This window comes from Ammospiza caudacuta, chromosome 5 (assembly GCF_027887145.1).
Source record: "Ammospiza caudacuta isolate bAmmCau1 chromosome 5, bAmmCau1.pri, whole genome shotgun sequence".
Taxonomy (NCBI): Eukaryota; Metazoa; Chordata; class Aves; order Passeriformes; family Passerellidae; genus Ammospiza; species Ammospiza caudacuta.
This window is the reverse complement of record NC_080597.1, coordinates 68,898,195-68,921,228: the sequence shown is the minus strand read 5'-3', so window position 1 is coordinate 68,921,228 and position 23,034 is coordinate 68,898,195. Positions and strand designations below refer to the sequence as shown.

General features: G+C 37.2%; 1 protein-coding gene across 1 annotated transcript in view; it reads left to right on the top strand.

Moving 5' to 3' along the window:
• The first annotated feature begins 447 nt into the window (after positions 1 to 447).
• Positions 448 to 23,034, top strand: part of SEMA3E (semaphorin 3E) — a 130,727-nt gene continuing 108,140 nt past the window's right edge. The window contains exon 1 of the mRNA XM_058804628.1: positions 448 to 665. Within this exon, the coding sequence (XP_058660611.1) occupies positions 551 to 665 (115 nt within the window). The 5' untranslated portion in view covers positions 448 to 550. The remainder of the gene's footprint in view (positions 666 to 23,034) is intronic.

The following is a 23,034-nucleotide window of genomic DNA, read 5'->3' as shown; positions in this document are numbered from 1 at the left end:
CTTCTTGCTTTTAATTAGCAGAGGTGAAAGGTGAATTAAAGCTAGCTGTTTGGCAAGTCAGAGCAAGGGGCTGAGTTCTGAGGAGCACCAAGGAGGAGGGTGCTTTCTCCTTTTTTCCGTGTTTTTTTTTTTTTTTTTTTTTTTTCTTCTCCTCTCCCTCCCTCCTCCTCTGAATGAATTGCCTTGCAGGAGGGACTGAAAATACAGCTTCTTCCTGAATCCACTGGCAGAGTTACTAAAGACAGCTCAAGACACAACACTGCAGAGTAACGCCTTGGAATGTCCTTGCACTTTATAAACAATTGTCCTAGGGAGGGGAATATTTTTACATGACATTTGCACAGCTTGACAAATGGCTAGCTGAGGCTGTGTGCTGCTCTGATGAACGCTGAATTTCCCAGAGAGGCACCCCACAAACTGACCAAAGAGAGAGAGAGAGAGATCTAACTGCACTGGCAAAGTGGAAGTTGGAGCCTTAAAAACACCCCAGCAGAACAACAGACAAACAGCAGCACTGAGTGAAGAGAACAAGAAATTTATCCTGGGCAGGATGGCATCTGCTCAGGACCTTCTGATGCTGGCACTGTGTGGCTTGTTGCTGGAGCTCCCGGCTGGATGTCACGCTGCAGATACGAGGCAGCCGAGGTTACGTCTGTCACATAAAGGTAGGTCAGTGTGTCAGGTTTTTAAAGACTTCGTACTCTGCAAGTTCACTGCCTTCACTGAATACATTGCATCGGGATTAAATTTTGGTCCTTTGATAGATAAAGTGTTCCTGTTCAGAAATGTTGTGAATTGTTTCCTTGTGCTAAGCTGCATCCTAGATTAAGTTTACAAATTCTAGAATACTTAAGGTACTTACAGTGATGATTTTAGACTGCTGAAATATTCTTCTACCTGAAAGTGTGTTAGATTTGCATGTCATTCTCTCTTACTCTCCATGCTGTAAGAAGGCTGTCATGTCTCTTATTAGGAGGGAAAGAAATGGAGAAGATAACCTGAAATTATTGCTGAATAAATGTGCATCATGTAACCCTTAAACAATTAAATGTCTGTTTCACTTTTAGAATTCTATCTGACTACAAATATAGCTAAGGCAAAAGGGACTGAATTCCTGTGCAACCATATGATTCATTTTCTAAACTAGCAAGTGTCATCACACTATAATTAAAATGAGTACCTGCCAATGTAAGTCTGCTTGCTGTTTAACTGAGTTAGCCACAGGAAAAATGTTATTTTTTCTGACATTTTATATGGAATACTTAGAACTTTTATTTTTGCTTAAAATTATTTAAGTCTCAGTTACCTGAAGGCTAAACCATTCTTCCTTAGCTCCTTCAGTGTCTCTGTTCTGGATTGAATGTCATTTAAACTCTTCTCTATGATTTGGGTTAAATGCTGTATATATGTAAAATACCTGTGCATAGCCATGGCATTTCAGTTCTCTGCAGCAGGGCATACATTTGTAGATTATATACTTAGACAGGTATGAGAGATGGTCATTGCAATAGGAGAAAGAAATGTAAATGTGCAAGATAAAGTGATGATTGGCCAATCAGTAATGTTTGGATATCACCTCTTAGGTACAGATGAAAACAAAATGCTTTTTTGCTGACATAGTTGGGAATGAGCAAATTCCAATTTACTCAAGAACATCTCAATGGTTATACAAGTGATTTCTAAGCTGCACCAGTGTGAAGTACATTAGAATACCTATTTTAAGAATGGCTAAGTTTTAAGAATTAGCAGCATCTAGAGATCCATGTGTATCTTTACTCCTAACAGCTTTACTCCTAACAAGGTTTAATTGTGTTTTATATAGCAAGCTAAATTACCAATTATAAGGAAGGGAGAATCTGAATAGGATAATTGGTCTGAAAGTCTTGCTAGGAAGCTATAAGAAATGGGGCTTGCTTTTATAGGGCTATGAAATGGTTTAGAGAAAGAAGTATTTTTCATGGAAAGCTGTCTTGTAAGTAAACAATTAATTGCTCTGAATGAAATAAATTATATGACCCCTTTTAACATATAAACCGCTTTTCTTTTAACCTATGGCTTCAGAGTACAGTAGGAATGAGTGCCAAATGCTGACTGTATAATCCTTTCACATCTCTTACTGTTGAAAATGTGCATTTGAATATTGATTTATTTCTAGATGTAACTGCTAGGGCTCTAATTGTTACTGACATTTGTTTGCTTCTGTTGGGGTTATGGGGATGAGAAAAGCACAGTAAATGAGACAAATAGACCAAGTGTTATGTTGGTTCAGGACTTTGGCTTAGCTGAAAATTTTGGCAAGCTCCCCACTGTGGTGCTGTGACTATTAACTGCTTCTCTGCTCACTTGTAGTAGTAATTGCTGTCCAATGGTTGGAACTAGTGTACATTTCACTGCATACGACTTCTCTTTTCAGCAGTGGGCCAGTAATTTGGCCATAACACATCATAACTCTGGTATCTTCAAAGAGATCTTAAAACATCAATTTCTCACAGAGGGCCAAACCTTACCTGCCTGATGGTAGTTCCCTCAGATCCAGCAACACAGAAAGATCTGTCCTCATAAATTCCCCACCACAGTCACACACATCACCATGTTATGTTTCACCTTGTACAATACCCCGTCACATTTTTCACCCTTAGGAAATGAGACTGATTTTACAAGCAGCGTTGCAGCCAGGGAGTGCCTGAGCACATATCTATCCCCAGGCAAGGGTTGGAAATGGCATACCTGCCTGCCACCCTGGGAGCAGCCACTGCAGCCCGCCCTGCCAGAAGAATGTAGCGACCCAGCAAGAAGACAGAGAGCAAATGTCACTGCTGTCCTCACTAATCAAACAGGAGCAGCAGGAGGCACCCTCATCTGAATTGCATTTGCTCCAGAGAAAGGCTGCTGTGGGTACCAGAGAGCTTGGGGAAGTTACAGAGATGTGGGTGTGTACCCTCTGTATGAAGGTGCTTCAGCCTGTGAGTTGCTGGTGTGGCACAGAGGATGAAGCCCATATGTGCAAATTTTCAGTGTGGAGTAGGTGCAGCTCAGATAAAAAATTCACTGCAAAGACCCTGCAACATGGAAGTCAGCAGGCCTGCTCACTGCCTCCCTTTGGAACTGCAGATGTTGGTGGCTAATTGGGATTCAGGCCCTTGCAAGAAAGGTCAGTGCTGACTGGAAAGTTGAAAGCTTCTGTGATGAGTATGACGAGGTTATGGACATCAGATTTGTTGTTGTTGTTGTGGAAGAATAATTAAAACCAGTCCATTTTAAAGTCTTGTTTCCATTCAGTCAAGAGCACACTTGCACGAATTAAGAGTGTCCTTTGATTTTTAACAATTCACAAATTATCTCTTTAAATCCCTTTTAAAGTGGTGCTCAGTGAAAGTGAGTTAGTGGCCTGACAGTGAAGGGGAACCTTTTGCTCTCCCAGCAAACCAGACCTTCACCTGCAGTGCACACGTCTCCAAACCCACAGCAGCAAGATCAGGTCCTAACCCTTGCAGAGGGGTCGCCTGATGGATTGGAATACCACAGTCCCCCTGCCAATTAAGGGATGTATTGTGCAACCCCTGTTTGACTCCATGGCCATTTACCCTGCTTCAGTGGGAGTTAATGGAAGTCCTGCATTCATGAACTACTGCTAAACCTGTCAAGCCAATGCAAACTGTAATGGTGATTTTTGCTAAGGCAGGTGATGGTCTCAATTCCCAGTAAGCTCAAATGTGCCTGTTGCCATTTCTTTTTCAGACGTGACTTGATCCTATAATCACCTAGCAGTCATTTTATGGTTCTAACTTCATTTCTAGTAAGTTGAGATAAGTTTATATCCAGAACTTAAAGGTGTTTTCCTCAAACCATGATCTTGTGTCCATTAGGAAATTTATACTGCAATCAGTACCACTTGTGGTATTAAAGACACTAAAGATCAGTGTTTGAAGATGACCAACCAAGATCTGTGTACTCCAATATCGTCACGTTGATTTGTAGAGATAAACATGTGTATAGCATGTCAATATTACAGAGAAATAGATTTCTGCATTATTAAGTTATAGGTTGACAACTTCATTTAAAAATCATTAGCTCATTTTACATACAGTACAGACTCTGGCTAATGAGGTGTTAATGGAAGCCAAGCTTCAGCCCCTGTTCTTTATAGGCTGCTGGTGAAATTCTTTCCCAGTGTCCCACAGTTTGAGTTCGAGCAATGGGAAATATATAATTAAGGTGAAATCAGCACACACTGGGTGTTAAAAAGAAACTATTTACATTACAGATTGAAATGGATTGAGTTTCCAGAGGACAGGAGGGATATATTTTTATAAGCCTAACAGAGCTACACTGGAAGCATGTGGTCATGAAAGGCACATGAAGGACATGATTGTCTAATTCAAGCATTATGCATGGTTTTATTTGTATTTCTAATTGGTTTGGGATGGGATTTTTTTCCTAGTTCATAATTATGGTAAAGAACAAAGGTAATACAGTATGAAAATGAGATGTTGAGCCTTTAGAGTGGTCCATACAGTTCTGTTGCAGCGATGGGGTCTGGTGCAGTTAAATGCAGCAATTTGCACATCTTGAGGGATCTGTTTTCTGTTTTACCCACTGCATTCTCTTTAGTGGCTTGAGGGGTTTTGGCATTACCTGACACTCAGGTTGTGCAGCTATGCACTGGACACTGCTCTTGTCTGGAAAAGTTTGGCTAAGAACCAGCTGTGCCTGCCTTACCCTTTGAAATATGTCTTTTTTGCCTATTGTTGGAATTGATTGCAACTTTCTGCAGTAGAGTCAAGCTGCAGCAGGCAGAAGGAGCACACTGAACTTAGAAGGAAATCATCTGGGTTAAAAAAATGTATTCTCCAAGCACAAATATTTCAAATAGTAACATGCTGCTAAGGAAGGGAGAGATGAAATGTTGCAGACAAAAACTGATACTCTCCATGCTCACAGTAATATTTTAATATATAAAATGTGTAATATAAAACATTTAATGTAGAAGAATTTCGTTTTTTTGAGGCTGACTAGTCATCCTGGAGGGCTGCTGAGGTCTGTTACAGCAGAAAAAATGTTTCATTGCCATTTGCAGGAACTGGTTTCAGCATGCCTACTTTAACTTCCCTGATATTTTCAATTTAGAATTTATTGTAATTAAGACTAAGAGTTTCACCATGTTTATCCATGATAACTTCCTCTGTTCTGTAGCTAGAGGGCAGTAAAATTTACTCAGGGACTAACAATTACATTGAGTAACAAAAATGTAGGGCACATTTAGATAGTCACTTCCGAATTCTAAAGTAGGCAAATATGTTTAATCAAAGTATAGTATTTTCAATTAGTATCACCTGGCCACTTAAATCATGGCTAATTAATGACCAACCACATAACCCAAAGCTGAATCATGACTGGTTCAATTTCATACATGAAAATGTTTTCTATTTCTAACAGCTTTCACTGGTTTTGAATTAGGAAAGAGCAGATTTCCTACCAAAGCACATTCAAATCCAATAAAGATGTTAATTCATGCTTGATATAACTCACCTTGACTTTGTGCCAAGATAAGGAGCCGACTTGTGGTCTTTGTTTATATGTAGTCCAGAGAGGTCGGTGTACAAAAAAAAGTAGAGGATATTGTGTATGTGTACACACACACATATATACATATAAATTATATATATATATTTATATATATGTATGTATGTATCTGTAAAATATGTGTATGTGTATATAACAGATTGAAGTTTTTGTATTTCTTACATTGAATTAAAAAGCAGTAAAATTCAAAGGGTTTAGAACCTAATGTTTTTTATTATGGCTTCACACATAAATGTGCTTGGGTATAAGGGCTGATAACCAGAATTAAAAGTGTTTGGAAAAAACACGTGATGAGTAATGTTCTATAATTCTCAGGGCCACATAGAACTCAATGTCAGCTTAGAAATATCTTGGGCAAAGATGCACAAGCATCTCTAGGCCACTTATGAGGCAGAGAGGACAGCTTCTGCACCTCCCACTGGATAGGCAACTGATTGTCTACCAACATTCAGGACAAAATTCAGGTTTATTATCTACCCATATCACAAGGGGTGACTGCTAGGAAGTTCTGGAGTGCTTACAAGTAACCTTAGAGTGCCTTGCCCACTGAGATAGGGATTTTTTGGCAGAGAATTTATGCTAGTTCCTTTCATAACTGCACTTTGTTGACAAAGGCTGCTGCGAGTATTGCTGTAGCAGAGCTCTGGGGCGATGAGTGCCACGCCAGGGATGCAAGGAGCAGACGGTTTGCAGCCTAACATCAATCACTCTCCCGTTCCTGCTTTAAAGCACTATCTGAAGGTGCAAGATCAGAATATCCTGCATGTTGCTGCTTCTCTGCAGCTAGCTCCCTGCTTTCAAAGTGATAACACCATCTGCTATTTTAAACTCTTCATCAGATATCGTACTCATCATTATTTCACTGAAAGCAGGCGTTATATTTTGCTTAAATGAAAAGAGGATTAATGCTATTTACGTGATTTGCAGATGGTGTGCAAGGGTGAGCATCTGTGTCAGGCCTTTTGAGGAACTTTTGATCAATAAATATACTAAAAGTGTGCAATGGAATTTTATATATTATTAAAACTCTTGCCCTGGTTTTCTTCTTGTAGCCAGGCAAATGTGCTGAAGTTATAGCATGCAGACAGTGTAATTACAAAAATCATCATTTCTTGAAGAAATTCATAGCCTGTAGAAATAAAGATAACAATCTTTGTTTTACAGGGAAAAAAGCCCTCTTGAGTATACTATTTAAAATGTTTTGTGTTGGTTAGTTAATGTTTGGCATTTATTTAAATCAGTTAAGGATTCAGGATTAAGCATGAAAGATCATGTTGAAAAAGAATGAAAATATTGCATTATAAACATATGCAGTACTTTAGCCATAATTTCAAACTCCTCTTAAGAAAGGACTTAAATAATTTTGAAGAAATAATATTTGAGAAGTTTTAAAAATAAACTCAATCTTTAAATTGGTGAAAAATTTGAAATGTCAACACCAAGATTCAGTTTGAGGAACTGATTTTACTGAGCCTACTGTATATATTAAAACAAAGGAAACCATCATGATTCTCTCAGAGCCCAATTTCAAAACCAATGTGTTTATCTCACATTGACAAATTCCATTTTTCCCTTGATCTTGGTTCTTCTGATCACCCTCAAGGCTACAAATTCATGTTTTGGAAGAGAGATTTCTCCTTGTTAACGACTTCAATTGAAAGCTGACTTCAATGTGCATTTCCTCTAAGCATTTTCTTAGTTTAAGCTATAAATTGATATGCTTTCACTCATGCTGCATCCCTTTGGCAAACTATTTTATAGCAGTCTAAAGACTATTTTTTCCCCTTTCAAAACAATGTAAAGCAGGACTGTACCATTATGTATTCAGTTTTTTTCTTGCCCTGTGATGATTTTCATACTTACAAAAAGCACCCAAGCAAAAGTATTTTAAGATAAGTTTAGTTTGGTGGGTTTTTTCATTTTTTAAGACACAATGTTATAAACAGAAGGAGTGGTTTCTCTGATTTGTCTCAGGGGTTCTTTGTGGCATTTTGATGCTAGACCTTGTCAAAGGGTTTGTAAATTGCAGCACATTACAATCAAGCATCCAAATGCACTTTTTAGCTGCACTGCTCTTGGTGAATGTATAATCTTAGTGATGAATCTTTGTTCCTCTTCTGGCCTACCCCTTCTTATTTTACCTGAAATTGAGAGGACCTCCAGAATGAAATGGCATGTCAAAGGTTCCTTTTACAGTTTCTGTGCAAGTATGTACAGGAGGTCTGCAACCACAGAGTTGTCAAAGGGATGCCTGCCAAACATCTTGGCCCTGGCATGACACCGAGCCTGTGTGTGCAGCCAATAGATGCAAAACTGGATTCGCTCATGTGGCTGCAAAATAATGTTTGATGAAATGAAAGTTGAATCTCATCTTTAAATTACTTTTTATTAGTCTCAAGTGAAAGCAGAGAATTGGCAGTTGTTTATGTCATGTCTTTCTGCCCTGTCTCGCTAGAGTACCTGGTGTGTTTTATTGCCTCTTCTGTCAATCAGAATCTGCTCAACTCTTATTAAAAGTCAACAAGAGTCCTCCAGTTACATGTAATGATCTGAGATTTGTTGCTGAATGCAGTGTTGTGTTTCAGACTGAAACTTCATTTGCCCTGTGGAAGTGCCAACCTTTTCCCTCATAAACTCCAGAAGAACAGAAACAATTCTGTGTACCAGGAAGCAGCAATAATCCATCATGTTGTCTTTGCTTTTCCATGGGGAAGCACAGTGCCACAGCATCCTCTGGAACTCACCTGCCTGCTGCTGATTGCCTCTTGGTACTTAGACCTCCCGTATCAAGGAATGGATTAAAAACTGGTTTTGTAAATTTCTGCACATTACAAAGTCAATTCAAAAGAAAAGAAACCTTCTAATGGTCAAATGGCAACACCAGTTTGAGATATAAGTGTAACATTCAAAATTATATTACCATTCTTGGTTGAATTTTCATTTCAGAAGTTCCTAACTGTGAAGGAAACTGTCTTGTCAAGGAAGATTATATGAGAAGCATGAGACTTGTCTGCTTTGTGGGATCTACTGCAATATAGTTCAAAGGATCCTTATGAATAATTTTTTTCTGTATTTTCACGCTAAATAAAGGCTAAAAATTTCATTAATGAAAAATAAAAAAACTCACCAACATAAACTCAACCAAAAAATGTCTAGTAGCCAAAAATGGGAGAAAGGAAAAATATCACTGACAGCTTCTCCTATCCCTTTGGCCTAAGCAAAAGATGTTCATTATTTATAAGAATTTGATGACAGGCAATATACAGTACTCTTCAGACTGTGATTTGGCAGGAATAGATATGAAAAAAGGTTGTTTATGGTCCTTGTGAAATCACGTTGCTAGCATTTTTACTACATCAGTAATGAAGAATTTCAGGTTTTAGGAGATTTGCTTGTTCAGCATTTGCGGTTTATCTTCCCTATTTTTTTTTTAACCCCCAAAAATAAATTTATATGCAAACATAAATTCTCAACCCATGCTAGACTCCTCTAACATGATGATGGGTCTTTTTTTTTTTTTTTTCCCCAAAAATAATTCTCTAAACGAAGGGACCGGTGCTTGGAAGATAGGCATTCAGTGAAAGAAGATTTAACTCCTCTTCACATCCTTAATGTCTCTGTTCTCTACTTCTGTGTTTATTTTCATCTAAAGGATTCCTGGCTTCATACTGTGAAGCAATTGAAGCTTCTGTGGGGAGTCAAACAATGGGGTTTTTACTGTTGCTAAGTTTGCTTTATAAGCTCTTTCTTACAACACATTTGTTTAATAGGCCTAGTAAAGTGGTGAATGCAGCTGTAAATATATCTTTTATTTGTTGATGTGCAATAAACATCACAAGGATTTCAGTCTTTTCTTATTCTGATCTTCCTGACACTGGTGAAAGGAAATGGTACAAAATGAATGAAAAGTGCCTTAAACTGATTGCAGAAAACAACAGACCCCACATACCTAAGGGTTAGTACCTTGTTTCTCTTTTAACAGATGGTTTCTCCCAGCAGTGTTACTAAAACTTAATAATAGCAAAATAATAGGTTTCTTGATGTGAGGGAACTATTCCAGATAGCACTATTCACTGGGGTCATCGCTGAAGGTCATTTTTCATCCAGAAAGCTAAAGGTTAGCAAGTGTTGCTCAATTCCATGAGCTCCTGCAACTCTTTATTTATGATTAAGCTAAGTGCTCTCCTGTGGGTGTGTGGTAAAAGCCAAGAGTAAAGGAAAATAAACCCATTCCTTTATATATTAAATATTTCATCCTAGTTGATTGAGAATGGTATGATGCAAAGCTTAAAAGTATGTCCTGTCTGGGAGCCCAGAAAGACATGAGCCCTCTTGGAGATCTTGTTCTTATTAATGTTGTTGCTGATAAAATGTCTTGTCTTTACGTGCCCGTGTTTACGTGCAGTTAAGTCATTATTCTCTCTTCTCTGCTTATCTTAGGCATGGCCATGTCCTCCTGCATATTTTCAGGTTACACAAGCATCAGGGATAGCAGTCATTTCTAAACACACTGCTGAGAAGGTGCTAAAGTATTCACTAGGTTCAGCACTTATTATAGCTCATAACCAGGCTGTAAACAGTCCCAAGCACTTTACTGATTCCATAGTATTCCTTGTTGAGTGACGGCAGCTTCTATGGTTTAACACTCAAGCTCTGCAGTGGTTATTTCATTTCTAGAAGAATTGAGTTTTTGTAAATAGAATGCTTCATATTTAGAAGTCAGTAAAGAAGTGTTTCTCCAACAATGGCTCTGAATGCAGTACACTGTCCTTAAATTCTGCTGCTATATATGAAACCTTTATTGCAAAACCAGAATAATTGATACAAAAGTTAAACAGAGAGCTTATTTCACTAATTACAATAGCAAATCTCCCATAAACTTTTGTGACTACAAAGTTGTCAGCATATTCACAGAATCACAGAAGTTCAAGACTGGAAGAGACCTATAAGATCATCAAGTCCAGTCGATGTTCTAACTGTTCACTAGATCATGGCAGCAAGTGCCACATCCAGTCTTTTTTTGCATTCTTCAAGGGATGATGACTCCACCACCTCACTGGGTAAATGATTCCAGTATCTGACCACTCTTACTGTGAAATACTTGCTTCTTAATTCTAACTTACATCTCGCTTGACGCAACTTGAGACTGTCCTCTAGTTCTATCTGTTGTCGCCCGGAGAAAGAGACCGACCCCCAGCTCACCACAGCCACCCTTCAGGAAGTTGTAGAGAGCGATGAGGTCGCCCCTTAGTCTCCTTTTCTCCAGGCTGAACAACCCCAGCTCTCTCAGTCGCTCTTCATATGGCTTGTGCTCCAAGCCCTTTATTAGTCTCGTTGCCCTCCTCTGGACACGCTCAAGTAACTCAACGTCCCTCTTAAAGTGAGGGGCCCAGAACTGGATGCAATACTCCAAGTGAGGCCTCACCAGTGCCGAGTACAGGGGAAGAATGACCCCTCTGCTCCTGCTGGCCACTCCATTTCTGATACTGGCCAGGATGGCATTGGCCCTCTTGGCTACCTGGGCACACTGCTGGCTCATATTCAATCAACTGTCAACCAGCACCCCCAGGTCCCTTTCCACCTGGGCACTATCCAGCCATTCCGTCCCCAGCTTATATCGGTACAGGGGGTTATTGTGGCCGAAGTGCAGTACTCGGCACTTGGACTTATTGAAGTTCATCCCGTTTGATTCTGCCCATGCATCTAACATATTGCTTGCTCCTGACCTTACTCTCTGAAAGAGGTGATCCATTTGGTGATTGTGTTTCACCTGGAGGTGTATTTCTGCCTCTGTTGAGTTTAGAGGGAGAATAGTGGTCAGCTTAAGCCAGAGTCCTTACATTTCAATAAAAGTAAGTAAGATGAATTTGGGAAGAATGTCTGATGATAGGTCTAGCATGTTGCACATGCAAGGATAAAACCCTTTGCCTGAGAATGACTTAGTGCAGAGTTTGCAAGCTGCAGTACTGTTGCCTTGATAAACTATAAGTAAAGATATTATTCTTAAGTAGTGTGTCTTTGACCTAATAATGGTCTGGAAGAGGAGGATGGAGGTGTAGTCATTTGAGCAGTGTAAGTTGCTCCCAGAGCTGCTGGACACAATTGTCTCTGCACCACAGTCATGACTGATGTGCTCTGCACCTGCTTCCATGCACAATGTGCTGATTTAGATTGAGCATGGCATGCTTCGGTTAAGCAGCTTTCAGAACAGTTTAAGCTAAATTGATGTACTTTTGTGTGAAATAGGTGAGCCACTCACAGCTGTCTGCCATAGCTCAGCCACTCCTCAGCAAAGAAGCAGTAAAAATCTGCTGGAGGTTAGATACAAGCTAGGTTATTTCCACTGCACAAAAAGTGGCTTTAAAGACTGCATCCTAAAGCTATGGTTCTATAAGTGTTTGATCTTATGTGTGTACTTTTAATTATACAAATTGCTTCTTTGATTGAAAGTTAAGTTGGGGTTTGTTTGCAAGATCAAAATCTATGGCATGGATTCTTTGAGGCCATCCCTGTAGTGTGATCCATTAGGATCAATGACAAAAGTTGCTCTATTTTGCCCATACCCCAGGCATTACAAAGCAACTTTAAACTTTGAAAATTCTGATTTATGTGTAAAATTTCACTTTCTATTTTATTCTCCAGTTAAACACTTACAGAAAATCTTGAGAATTACAACTTACTGCCCTCCTTTGTCATAAGGAAAATTGTATTTGCAGAAGATGATTCTTTCAGGCATTTTAGAACACTGTAATATGTGTGGGTACATGTCATTTAGAATTGTGGAATAAATTTTATAAGTGCTATATGTGGTCTCTGTAATTTTCTTGACATGGAACAACCCCTTACTTTCTTAGAAAATGAAACAAGTTACTTCATATTATCAGGCTAATGGATTTTCTTTTTCTTTTTTGTGGTTTCACATTTACTGTTTTAACGTGTAATAGCACTAAAATACTTGAGCTGTAAAATTAGATGCCTGGGCTGTTGAAAACTCCTTGTACTTCTAATTTAAGAGTAAAACAAAGCGAAAAAATTGCAGCATGGAGATTTGAAAATAATAATAACTAGTGTTTGTTCATCTTGTGAAACAGTTCCTGAAGTGTGCTGTGAATTTGATAGCAGCATAGAAATGCCTTACCTTGGGATTGTTGAAAGGTAACAGAGATATTGACATTTCCTGATATCTGATACCAGTGCCTGGGAGTGTTGCAGCACCCGTGGGGAAAAGCTGAGAGTTAAACTTGTCATGTCTTAGCATGTTTTAGATTTTAAATGGTGTATACTATAAATTAACTGGTAGGTTTCTAACCTATGATGAAAAGATGCTCCAGAGATTTCTGAACTAGTCATACATTATATGCAGGACTGCAGCCTGCCTTCAGCCTTGTTGGAGTGGTTTGGCCTCTGCCTTCAGCTGCTCACAACATGCTGATAAGTTTCTACAGGTGTTGATTTCTGTGTGAATTTTGTCTCACTGGTTTTGCTTTGTAAGTGTTTGGTCCTTCAGTCTTCAAGGTCTGCTGTTGCCAGGCATTTTAATTTTGATGGCAGAGGTTAGCTGTTACAGCATCGACAGGAGAACCATAATTATGGCTGCAAACACATCACAGTAGCACAGGGAGAGAACAGGTTTCTGTTGGCATCTCGAGTCCTGCAGTTGGTTTCACAGGAGTTGTAACAATGCTGATGCTGCTTACTCACTACAGAATTGTTCACAGACTTTACAAAATGCATTTGAGAGCACTAGAGTGTGGAGGTAGATCCAGAGAGCAGGTTCTGTAATGGCATTTTAAAGTTGTGTTGATCTTAATGCTGTTGATTGGACAAGACTTGCTTTTAACCCGTCCCTTCCTAACCTAAACATATACTGATTTTTAATCCTTAAAAAGACCTCACACCTGCTGAAAATATAGAGGATGAACCTAAATAAAGACCTCACCACTGATGGTTGATGTCTATCTTGGATGGTGAAATCCAGACATCTGATATGATGCTTAAAGAAGTTATAGTACCTATGAAACTTGTCTTTAAACCAAATATTTTTATAATTAAGATATTTATTTTTTGGAAAGTCAAGGCCTTTTATTTCGCCGAGAGGTTTGTTTGTTGGGTTTATTCAGTCACCAATAATATATGACCCCAGTAATATTTTAGCAATCTGCATTCATTTAATTTTACATGGAAAACTTTCAGCAAGCTCCTGTGATATATTTAAGTCTTGCTAAACCTCATAATTTGCTTCCCAGTAGAATTATACAACCTACATGGAGACTAAAACTTCCTTCTAACTATCTTTTGTTTTATCTCAAGAGACTGAAATACCTTTGAGCAGTGTGACACTGGCAATAAGGAATATGAGCATGCCTCAGTAGCAGGCTATCATTAAAGAAGATAAACTTGGAAAATGAAGGATGTATTCTGTACTCCCATATCCTTATATCACATCTGCCTTGAGTTTTTTTTCTGTTCTTTCCTCTACTGAAGTACTCTGAGATGTTATTTTCTTTATTATTAGCTTTTTAAACATCTTCAATTTTATTCAATCACTTAATTCTTCCAAAGTCATACTCACTTTTCCTCATCCCTAGTGTTTTCCTACTGCAGATATAAGGGCATCCCAGGCACTGATGTCTCCCTTATAGCAACCATATCCCTCCCATGGAACCTTCTGCAGTATTTCTCCAACCCTTTTTATTCATTAAACACTTATTTGGCTCTCTAGGTGGGCCAAAAACAGCCGAGGTATGATTGTTTCTGCATGGGCTTGTTGACCAGTTAGTTTGCAAGTGCTAATTGACAGTTAATTGGCCTGCTAATTGTATTAGTTATCTAATGATTTTGTTCTCACTCTTTTCCCACAAAATTTAAAATTGGTCAGTGGGATCTCTTGTGTCATAGAGAACAAGGATTGTGTCACCAATTTGCAGAGTGTTCCAGAACGCCTGATTTTCTAAGGAAATTAGATCAAAAGGCAATGAAATAATTTTTACTGTGATAAATGATTCCTCTCTTTTGGCCCTTCCAAACTGATAAATTCTATAGAGAAGTCAGATAACTACTGACATTTCTGTGGCAACATAATTATCTTTTCCAATGGTTCCTATAGAAATTTCAGTCTCCTGTGTTGCAGGTAGCTGTTCCTGTGAAATCTACATGATATCTAATAATTATTTACCCTGAAGGTATTTTCTTGTTTAATGAATTAAAGGCACTAAATCTGTATTCTTAAGGATTAAGAAAATTAAAATTAACAGAAACATGGGGATTTGTTTTGAAGTTTTTTTGGCAGTGAATTGAGGACAGTGGAATAAATGAGTATTTGGAAGCTATTTTGGTTTCTACTCCTTGCTTTCAAATGGGTTAGAATTATTATCCTGGCACTTTCCTCTAGGATTTTGACATACTTTTATTCCCAGGGGAGTCTTGGGGATGTACATACATGTGGAGATTTCTGGAGCACGAATATTAAAGCCAGGAGCCAAGGAATGATGGAGGTGTCCCACATCAATATAATGCTACAGGAAAAGAACATTTGGAATAAAAGACCACATAAATTCTATATGACTGAAAGATGAGAGTCCTCACTAGATAAACATTTGCACTGGATGTTTAGAGAGGGCCATGTAACTGAGGTAGTGAGATGGGGCTTCATTTAACCTAAATCAAACCCACTATATCAGCACAGGCAATCTTTTCCCAAAAGACTTGCTAACATGAAAATTTCAAGAAAAGAAGGATCAGGCTGGCAGTTGGAAAGTGCATTAGACAAGCAAGTTAAAAAATAATCTATTGTTATCTTAGCACATTCTGCTTTAGGAGTAATAACAAAAAGGCATTCTGTATTTACATTGTATTATTTTAGATGGTGTCCTTCTCAGCTCAGACTGGTAAACTAGTAATAAATTGTTATACGCTTTGCTAACAAGCAGGTTTTTTTAATCTGTAAACTCTAAAGTTTGTAAGTGAAACATTTTATTTAAAGTGCTTTGAGATACTAAGTTAGATAAATTAACCTTTTTCCTTGTATTGATTGTGCTGTAAATGCATTCCAAAAATTCTAGTGTGCTGATGAAACCAAATTTTTCCTTAAGCTGCTGCCATTTGTTTTTTGTAATGTTTATCTAGATACTGTTAATTAACTTCAATTTTACAGATAGTTTAGGAATGTTAAAAGGAGCCTTGGCCTATTTCAGTTGTCAGAAACAGTAGCAATGCTTTGAAAAAGTAAATGGCTGTTGTCTTTCAATTTTAGACTCCACAATAATGCTTAGTTTTGTTCACAGATAAGCATTTAATTCAGAAATTTCATATGAACTGATTTTGTGATGACTGCCATTTTAATAAATTGAGATACAGCATTTTTCTTTGAAGTCCAAGGTTTTGAAATGAGACGTTCTTAAGAATAAGTCATTTTTGAAAATTATAGTGCTCAGAATTGCATAAAATTCTTTGAAACAATATCTTTTCAATGTTTCAAATATTGAAAAAAAAATGGACAGTAAATTGAAAGAGCTTTGCACTTATTTCTGGAAATATTACAAGCTTTTCTAGAAAATCTCATCTGCCATTATAAGAGATCCCAAGATGGCAAAATTCCTTTTTTTTTGGATGAATGTGAATAAGCACTAAAAACTTAACACATTTTCTGTGACTTTCAATGATGCTTTTTCTCTAGGACAGAGGTTTATCATCATTACTTGAAACAAGTCTTGAAAAGGATATTTCATTAAACTGTTGTGATGAAGAACAAAGCAAATGTTCATTTATTCTAAAGTAGCATTGGTGACATGGATCCTTCTGTAGACAGCTTCCCTGGTTTGGGGTTTTTCTACAGATTCTTCAGATTTGATGTGAACTTTGCAATTCACATATGCAGAGAAGAGTTTCCAGTGGTTTAACAAATCATGTAGCATCTAAGTGCACATATACAGCCTACTGAAAATATAAATTAAACTAACTTCACAGCATTGTTGGTAATTTGAAGCTAAAATTTCTTGATTCAGAGGCATTCATGCTAACTTTTACCTCATCATAACTTGGTCAAGTATCAAATCCCCCTCAGTTCATGTTCATGGCTGATTCTCCTGTTGGCCTCAATGGGCTATTTGTTTATTTTGGAAAGGTTTCTGCTTAATGCAAAAAAAAAGAGTCCAAGAATTTTTTGCTTTGCTAGTGGAGTTTTTAAAATTCGTTTTCCTGATTCTTCAAGGTCCAGAAATAGTTGTGATTAGTATCATGTGTTTATGCAGCTTCCAGCTAGTAATACAAGGATTTAAGTTAACTTCATATTATATGGTTCCAGTTATTTTTGGTATAAGTTTAATTTTTGTTTTGGTTTTAACAGTCTTCTGAAATGTCATATATTAGGTTAATTTTTTTTTAGTTTGTTATTTTATATTATTGCTGCTCTAAGAGAACTAAATTTAATTCTGGTTTGATCACTGTTACTGAATATCTCAAGTATATTTTTTTTTTCTATTTTTGATTAAAACTTCCTTTTATATGTTCCAAAACAAGCCATTCCAAGAAGGAATCATTTAACATGCAAAATAAAATTTCTTTAGATGTTTTCTTTATTATGCCAGATAATTAACAAAAGAGATGTCCAAGATATGTTTTAATGTAATCTTACTCTTTTCTATATCATCACTAATCTTGGCCAAGACCATGCCTGTAACATTCTTTCCAGTAGAAGTAGTACCATATCTTTATGCCTCTCCCTGTGTACTCTACATTAATTTGAGAAATAAATGCACTTTTCATATTTTAGAATACGTGTACTTTTTTCCAACAGTTGCATTAGATATAGGTTCTTGTTTCTATACCCTGGAAGCATTTTCACCCATTCTTTTGTGGTGTATGCCTCTTTCTCAATTTTGGGAGCTCTGGATGAAGAAATGCTTAAAGATTTTTACAAAAAGAGGAGGTTTTGTATTGCCTGTCGGTTTGGTTTTTTTTTTTAAGTTGAAAAAACTACTGAAAATACAGAAAGCAACAGTTAAATTTTCAGCTCCGGGTATAGGATTTAGTTGTGCCAGGGGAGGTTTATGTTGGCTATTAGGAAAAGGTTCTACACGGAAAGGGTTGTCCAGCATTGAATTAGGCTGCCTGGGGAAATGTGTGGATGGAGCGTTTACATTTAGGGGTGAGTTGGCAGTGCTGGGTTTGTGGTTGGACTCAAGGATCTCAGGGGCATTTTCCAACCTAAATGGTTCTATGATTCTGTGTTTTGCGATGTTTGAAAAGACACAAGTCCACCGTTTCTTTCAACTCTGTCAACCTGGTCCTGATCCCATTCAGGAAAGAACGTATTTTCTGTAGGAGAGAATGGATGTCTTTTGTCTCTTGATAGACAATTTGGATGCGGGTTTTAAAGTTACTTTTCCCCTCTATTTTTTTGTTTGTTTGTTTATTAGCTTGTTTTTTTCCTATTTTCTAATAATTCCTGTAGAATAGCAGAAACTAGAGGCAGACTTCATGTTCTTCTTGTCATAAAATGGTCAGATACCTGTTTATAATATTCTTTTTCTATCCTTCTATTGTATCCAAAAAACCCCATAATTAAACTGACATCCAGGTTTGCTATCAAAATCAACATTCCTTTATTTCCAGTTTTTCTCATGCTCCTTTCTGGTGCTTACACTATAATTTAACAAGGACTGGCAATGGGCTTTAACTGCCTTTCTTTGACATTTTTTTTATTTACAATATTTTCTGTGGTGCTCAGGTTATTATAAGAAGTTGGAAACTGTGCTGAATTCTGTAACTTGTACTGATGTCTGGAATATCAGTAACTCCTTGTAGTCCTCTTAAACCCCATACTTGTTTTAAAGTTACTTTTAGTTTTGTGGAGCTGGATTTCAATAAGAATTGACAATGGCAATGAGAACAGAGACATCAAATTGTTATTCAACTGCAGAAGACATCAAAAACTCTGGCTGGTGTGCATTTCAGAGCAGCAGCAGTTGTAATTCTGTTAACCTAATTGGATAAGGAGAAAACTCTACAAATTTTCTGGAAATTTGACTGTTATTTAAAACATTTAATCTGAGAATACAACATGTTTGCTGGCAGTGGAACTGTGTGTGTAACTTTTGGCTTCCAAAGCTGTCAACCTTTTAAGAGATGTGCTTTACTTTTTTATTTGCTCCTTTAGATTTCCACTGCAACTTGGAAAAAGTTTAAAGAATTTTAGTAGCAATAAATTCTGTGTTAACTCTGAGACATGGACAACCAATGACTGAATCCATAGTTGAAAAGATTCAACTTTTGACTTAATAAGAACGTCTCAATCTGTAATAAATTCTTGGGTGAATCGTATATGGCTAAGTTACTAGACTATATTTCTGATGTACTTTTCAGGCTATCCACAGTTTAATAACAGATGAAACTTTCTTCTGTTCTTGGATAATCTGGAGAAAGAGGGACATAACTGTGCAGAACAATAGATCATTCATGACTACTGAATAAGTGGTGTGTTTTTGTTTTCCCAAGCTGAGCATTTCTAAATTGAATATTCTTTTGTGTTTGTTGTCTGTGTTAAAAACATAGATTCCCTAAAAGATTTTTTAATGATGACTGATGCTATAAGAATATGTGTAATTCGTTCCGAGTTGTTAAAATCAGTGCATAATGAATTCAGAAATATCTAATGAATAATGCATTGTATTCTATGGAATTTTAAGTTTAACTTGTCTCTCAGATGTTGATTAAATAGTTCTAGAAAAATAATCTATAGAAAAAGGGGAAGAGAAATGACAAGACCTTCCTATTTAAATATACATCCCATTCATATTAATTATTGTATGCATTAAGGTCAATCTGAACAAGATTTGAGCTGTATATCACATGAGGAAGCTCAAGTTCAGCGTATCCTCAGAACATGTGTTTGGGACTTCTGTGAACAAGCCCTCTGACGTTCTAGTGCTTCAGCTGGCTGGGTCTCTTGTGATCTTTTCCAAATTTTGAGGCAGCTTGTGAGTTTGGAAGCTGAATTAGTTTTGTTTTCACTGCATCCTCACTGCAAAATCAGGGCAGAACTAGTTCACATACCACAGCCCAAACTGGGCTTTCACTTCATTTGCGGTTCTCCTGAACTTAGCCCAAGGTTTCTTGTGTGAATGAGAACCTAGGGAAAGCCCACATTCACATTAGTGAAGAAGCAGAAGAGGCATGAAGTGTGATCCTTTCAAATGTTACCTCTTTCTTTCTGTTCACAATTAACTATCTTGGAGGTGTTAGAAATATGCTGGTGAATTTCTGTTGTTTGGGAACTTAAGTTGCTTTTAGGCTCTGGTGGTTATTAATCATATTTGTGTAGAATATTCCATTTTAATTCATAAAATAGTATGATTAAGTAATTTTTCCAGATTTATATGTATCCACGCCCAGTTTTTGGTTGTTTATGATTCTTCAGTCCATTTGAACTGTTCCTATAGTGATTGGCTCTTAGGACTATTGCTGGACTTATAGGAGAAAAGGAATATTCACGAGCACCCTCTGAAAAATTTCAGTGGGGCAGGATGAAAGGAAAAGGAGAAAATTATTCCATCATGTTTCTTCTCCACCCCCCTAAAAAAACTGCAAACCAGGGACATCACCTTTAAAAAACCACAGGAGTTGGCTTCAGGATGGTGCAGATTAATGTGCTGAAATTGGGTAAAGCTGTGACACACTTCCTCTGGCATGAGTTTAAAATATTGCCTCATCAGGCCTGCCCCATCACCCACATGCTACAACCAGAATGCTGATGGACACGTTATTCACAGGTTGTTGTGATAATCTGCAGTGTTATTATTATTTACAGGTCATGTCAACACAGTAGAAAGAGAGCAGAAATTTAAAGTTCTATCTAAACTAGTAATCTTCCTACTCTTGATCTGTGCATGCTGCATTTTTAAATGCTGTCCTCTGTTGCAGTTACAGACATATATCCACTGAAGAAATGGGTGGTCCTCCTATTCTTCCAGATCTTCAATCAGTGGAACAGTTGGGGTATTTTCCTCATTAGGACACTCTTAATCTAACTGAAATGCTAATTGTCATGATGTGAGATCACAATCCTACATCTGAGGGGGAGATGTAACATCTGAGCTACCTGCAGAAAAGATCTTGTGTCTGAAAACTCGTTGCTTTTTCCAAATGTTTTGGCATTAGAAGTTGTAGCCTCTGTTTTCCTTACCTACATTTTGGGAAAATCGCAACCAGACTCCATGAATAAAATGTGGGAAGTGACTGACTTATTTTAAAACCAGTTGTTAGCAAAGATTCACATAAGCCATACTCCAAAATGATAACTTTGTTGAAATGAAAAACAAAACAACGAACAGCAGTGTTCTAGGATATTAAATATTTAGATAGTTTATTTAAATATCTGTGCTATTTCCCTCGTGCCTTGTTTTTATCCCTGTATTTATAACTAGGATCAGAAATGGAAATGTAACTATATTCTTAAGGAAGATAGAGAATTACAAAAAAATCCCTCAGATATGATTTTTTTTGTACATTCATTCCATCTTAAAGAAGGGCAAGAACTCTGATTTTTGTAACATTGCTAGTTCTGTACTTGCCAATACAGTTCGGGTAAGCAATTTTAGGACAAATTGACTGTTTGGAACTGTTGGAATGGAATTCAATTCAGCCTTTTGACATCTATAGTTGGTGATCTCAGGCTGACTTACATGAGCACATTGAGAACAGATTTGAACTGAGGAATTATGTTGCATTATGGTTTACACCCATAACAACTTTAAATGCCAAGTTCTCACTTGTTATGATTAATAGAAGTTTTAAAAATTTCTTTTTTTCCCTTTTTTAAGCTGCCTTACATTTGTAAAGGAGATATGGGCTTCTCTTTACTTGAATATCATCATATTCCATCCTGATTTGGAAGGGCCCCATAAGGATCATTAAATCCAGCTCCTGGCCCTGCACAGGACATGTCCCGAATCACACCCTGTGCCTGAGACCATTGTCCAAACTCTTCTTGAACTCTGACAGGCTTGGGGATGTGACCATTTCTCTGGGGATGCTCTTCCAATATCCAGCCATCCTCTGGGGAAAAAACTTTTTTTTGGATATCCAACATAAAACTCCCCTGGCTCATCTCCACGCCATTTCCTTGGGTCCTGTCACTAATTATTATTATTATTAGTAGTGTTTAAAACAATATCAATTGCTGCAGAAATTTTTAAATCTGATCCCAGATAGATGGAAGGTAGATGAAAAGGATTGTGTGTGTATCTCTGTATCTTTTATGTATCTCTGCCTTTTTTCTCCTTGTGAATACATTGCTCGGGCTGTGGAAAATAACAATGAACAGCAACAGAGTAGATTGCATGAACTTTTTGGATACTGTCTTGAAAAAGCTATATCCTTGCTCAAATGAATATACCCATTTTGTTGTAAGTTAATAATTCTTCTTTTTCAAAGATATAATAAAGATAAATATAGATATATTGTTGTAGAAACCATTCTCACTATTCACATTATGGGAATGATCTTCATAGATAAAGTCTATATATATATTGCACAGGTTCTGAGTTCCTTGTTATTTATTATTTGGCTCTGGCAACATTTTGGATTTAATTAATTATGTAATTATCTTATGTTTTCTGTTGTATATTGTATTTTGAATTTGTTTCTTCTTATAAAGCATGATAGCTGATTTCCTGTTCTTCTAAGTAGCTTTATAAATTGCTTATTGATTTTAGGGCCATATTAAGAGATGTAAAACTCTGCTATAGGTAATACTTATATAGGTAAATACAATATTTCAATACCATGTCTCAGTGTTCAAAAAAGATTTCCTTGTCATTTGAATACCTCTTGAAGTTCTAAAGACAGATTCCCTTATCCTGTGGGATTGTCTGAAAAACAGATAAATGTTACAATATGGACGCTAGCATTTCTGGCTCAGTAACTTTTGTACTGGCCAAGATTTCAAACTTTAAAAAGATGCTGGAGGCCAGTCTGTGACATAAGCAACGATTCTGTCTTCAAGACTTGAGTTTGAATAGCCTGCAGGATGCTAAAATCTTGCACTCACTACATGTGATTGAGAATCAGTGATCCCTGGTGCTTCAGCTTGCTAGAGAGTAGATCCATGGAGTATAGGCAGTTTCCTGGTCAATTAATTAAGGAAAGGATAGAGTTTTCTACTTCACTATGAATCAGTTAGACAGTTTATCATTCTTACAGATCCAAAAAAACACATCTGTCCACATCTTGTGGAACAATATTTTTTTCACCCTATATTTCAATAACATATGCCTTTCACCAGCAGGAATTCTTGTTATTCACCTGCAGTGGTCAGTAGCTGAACATATTCAGAGAGAACATAATGTTTACAGTTAAAAAAGGCTATTCACTGTTTACTTTTCTCCTACTCAGCCTATTCAGTTTGTTATAGATGAATTATTACAACAGTAATTTGAATTCCTGCAGTCTCCA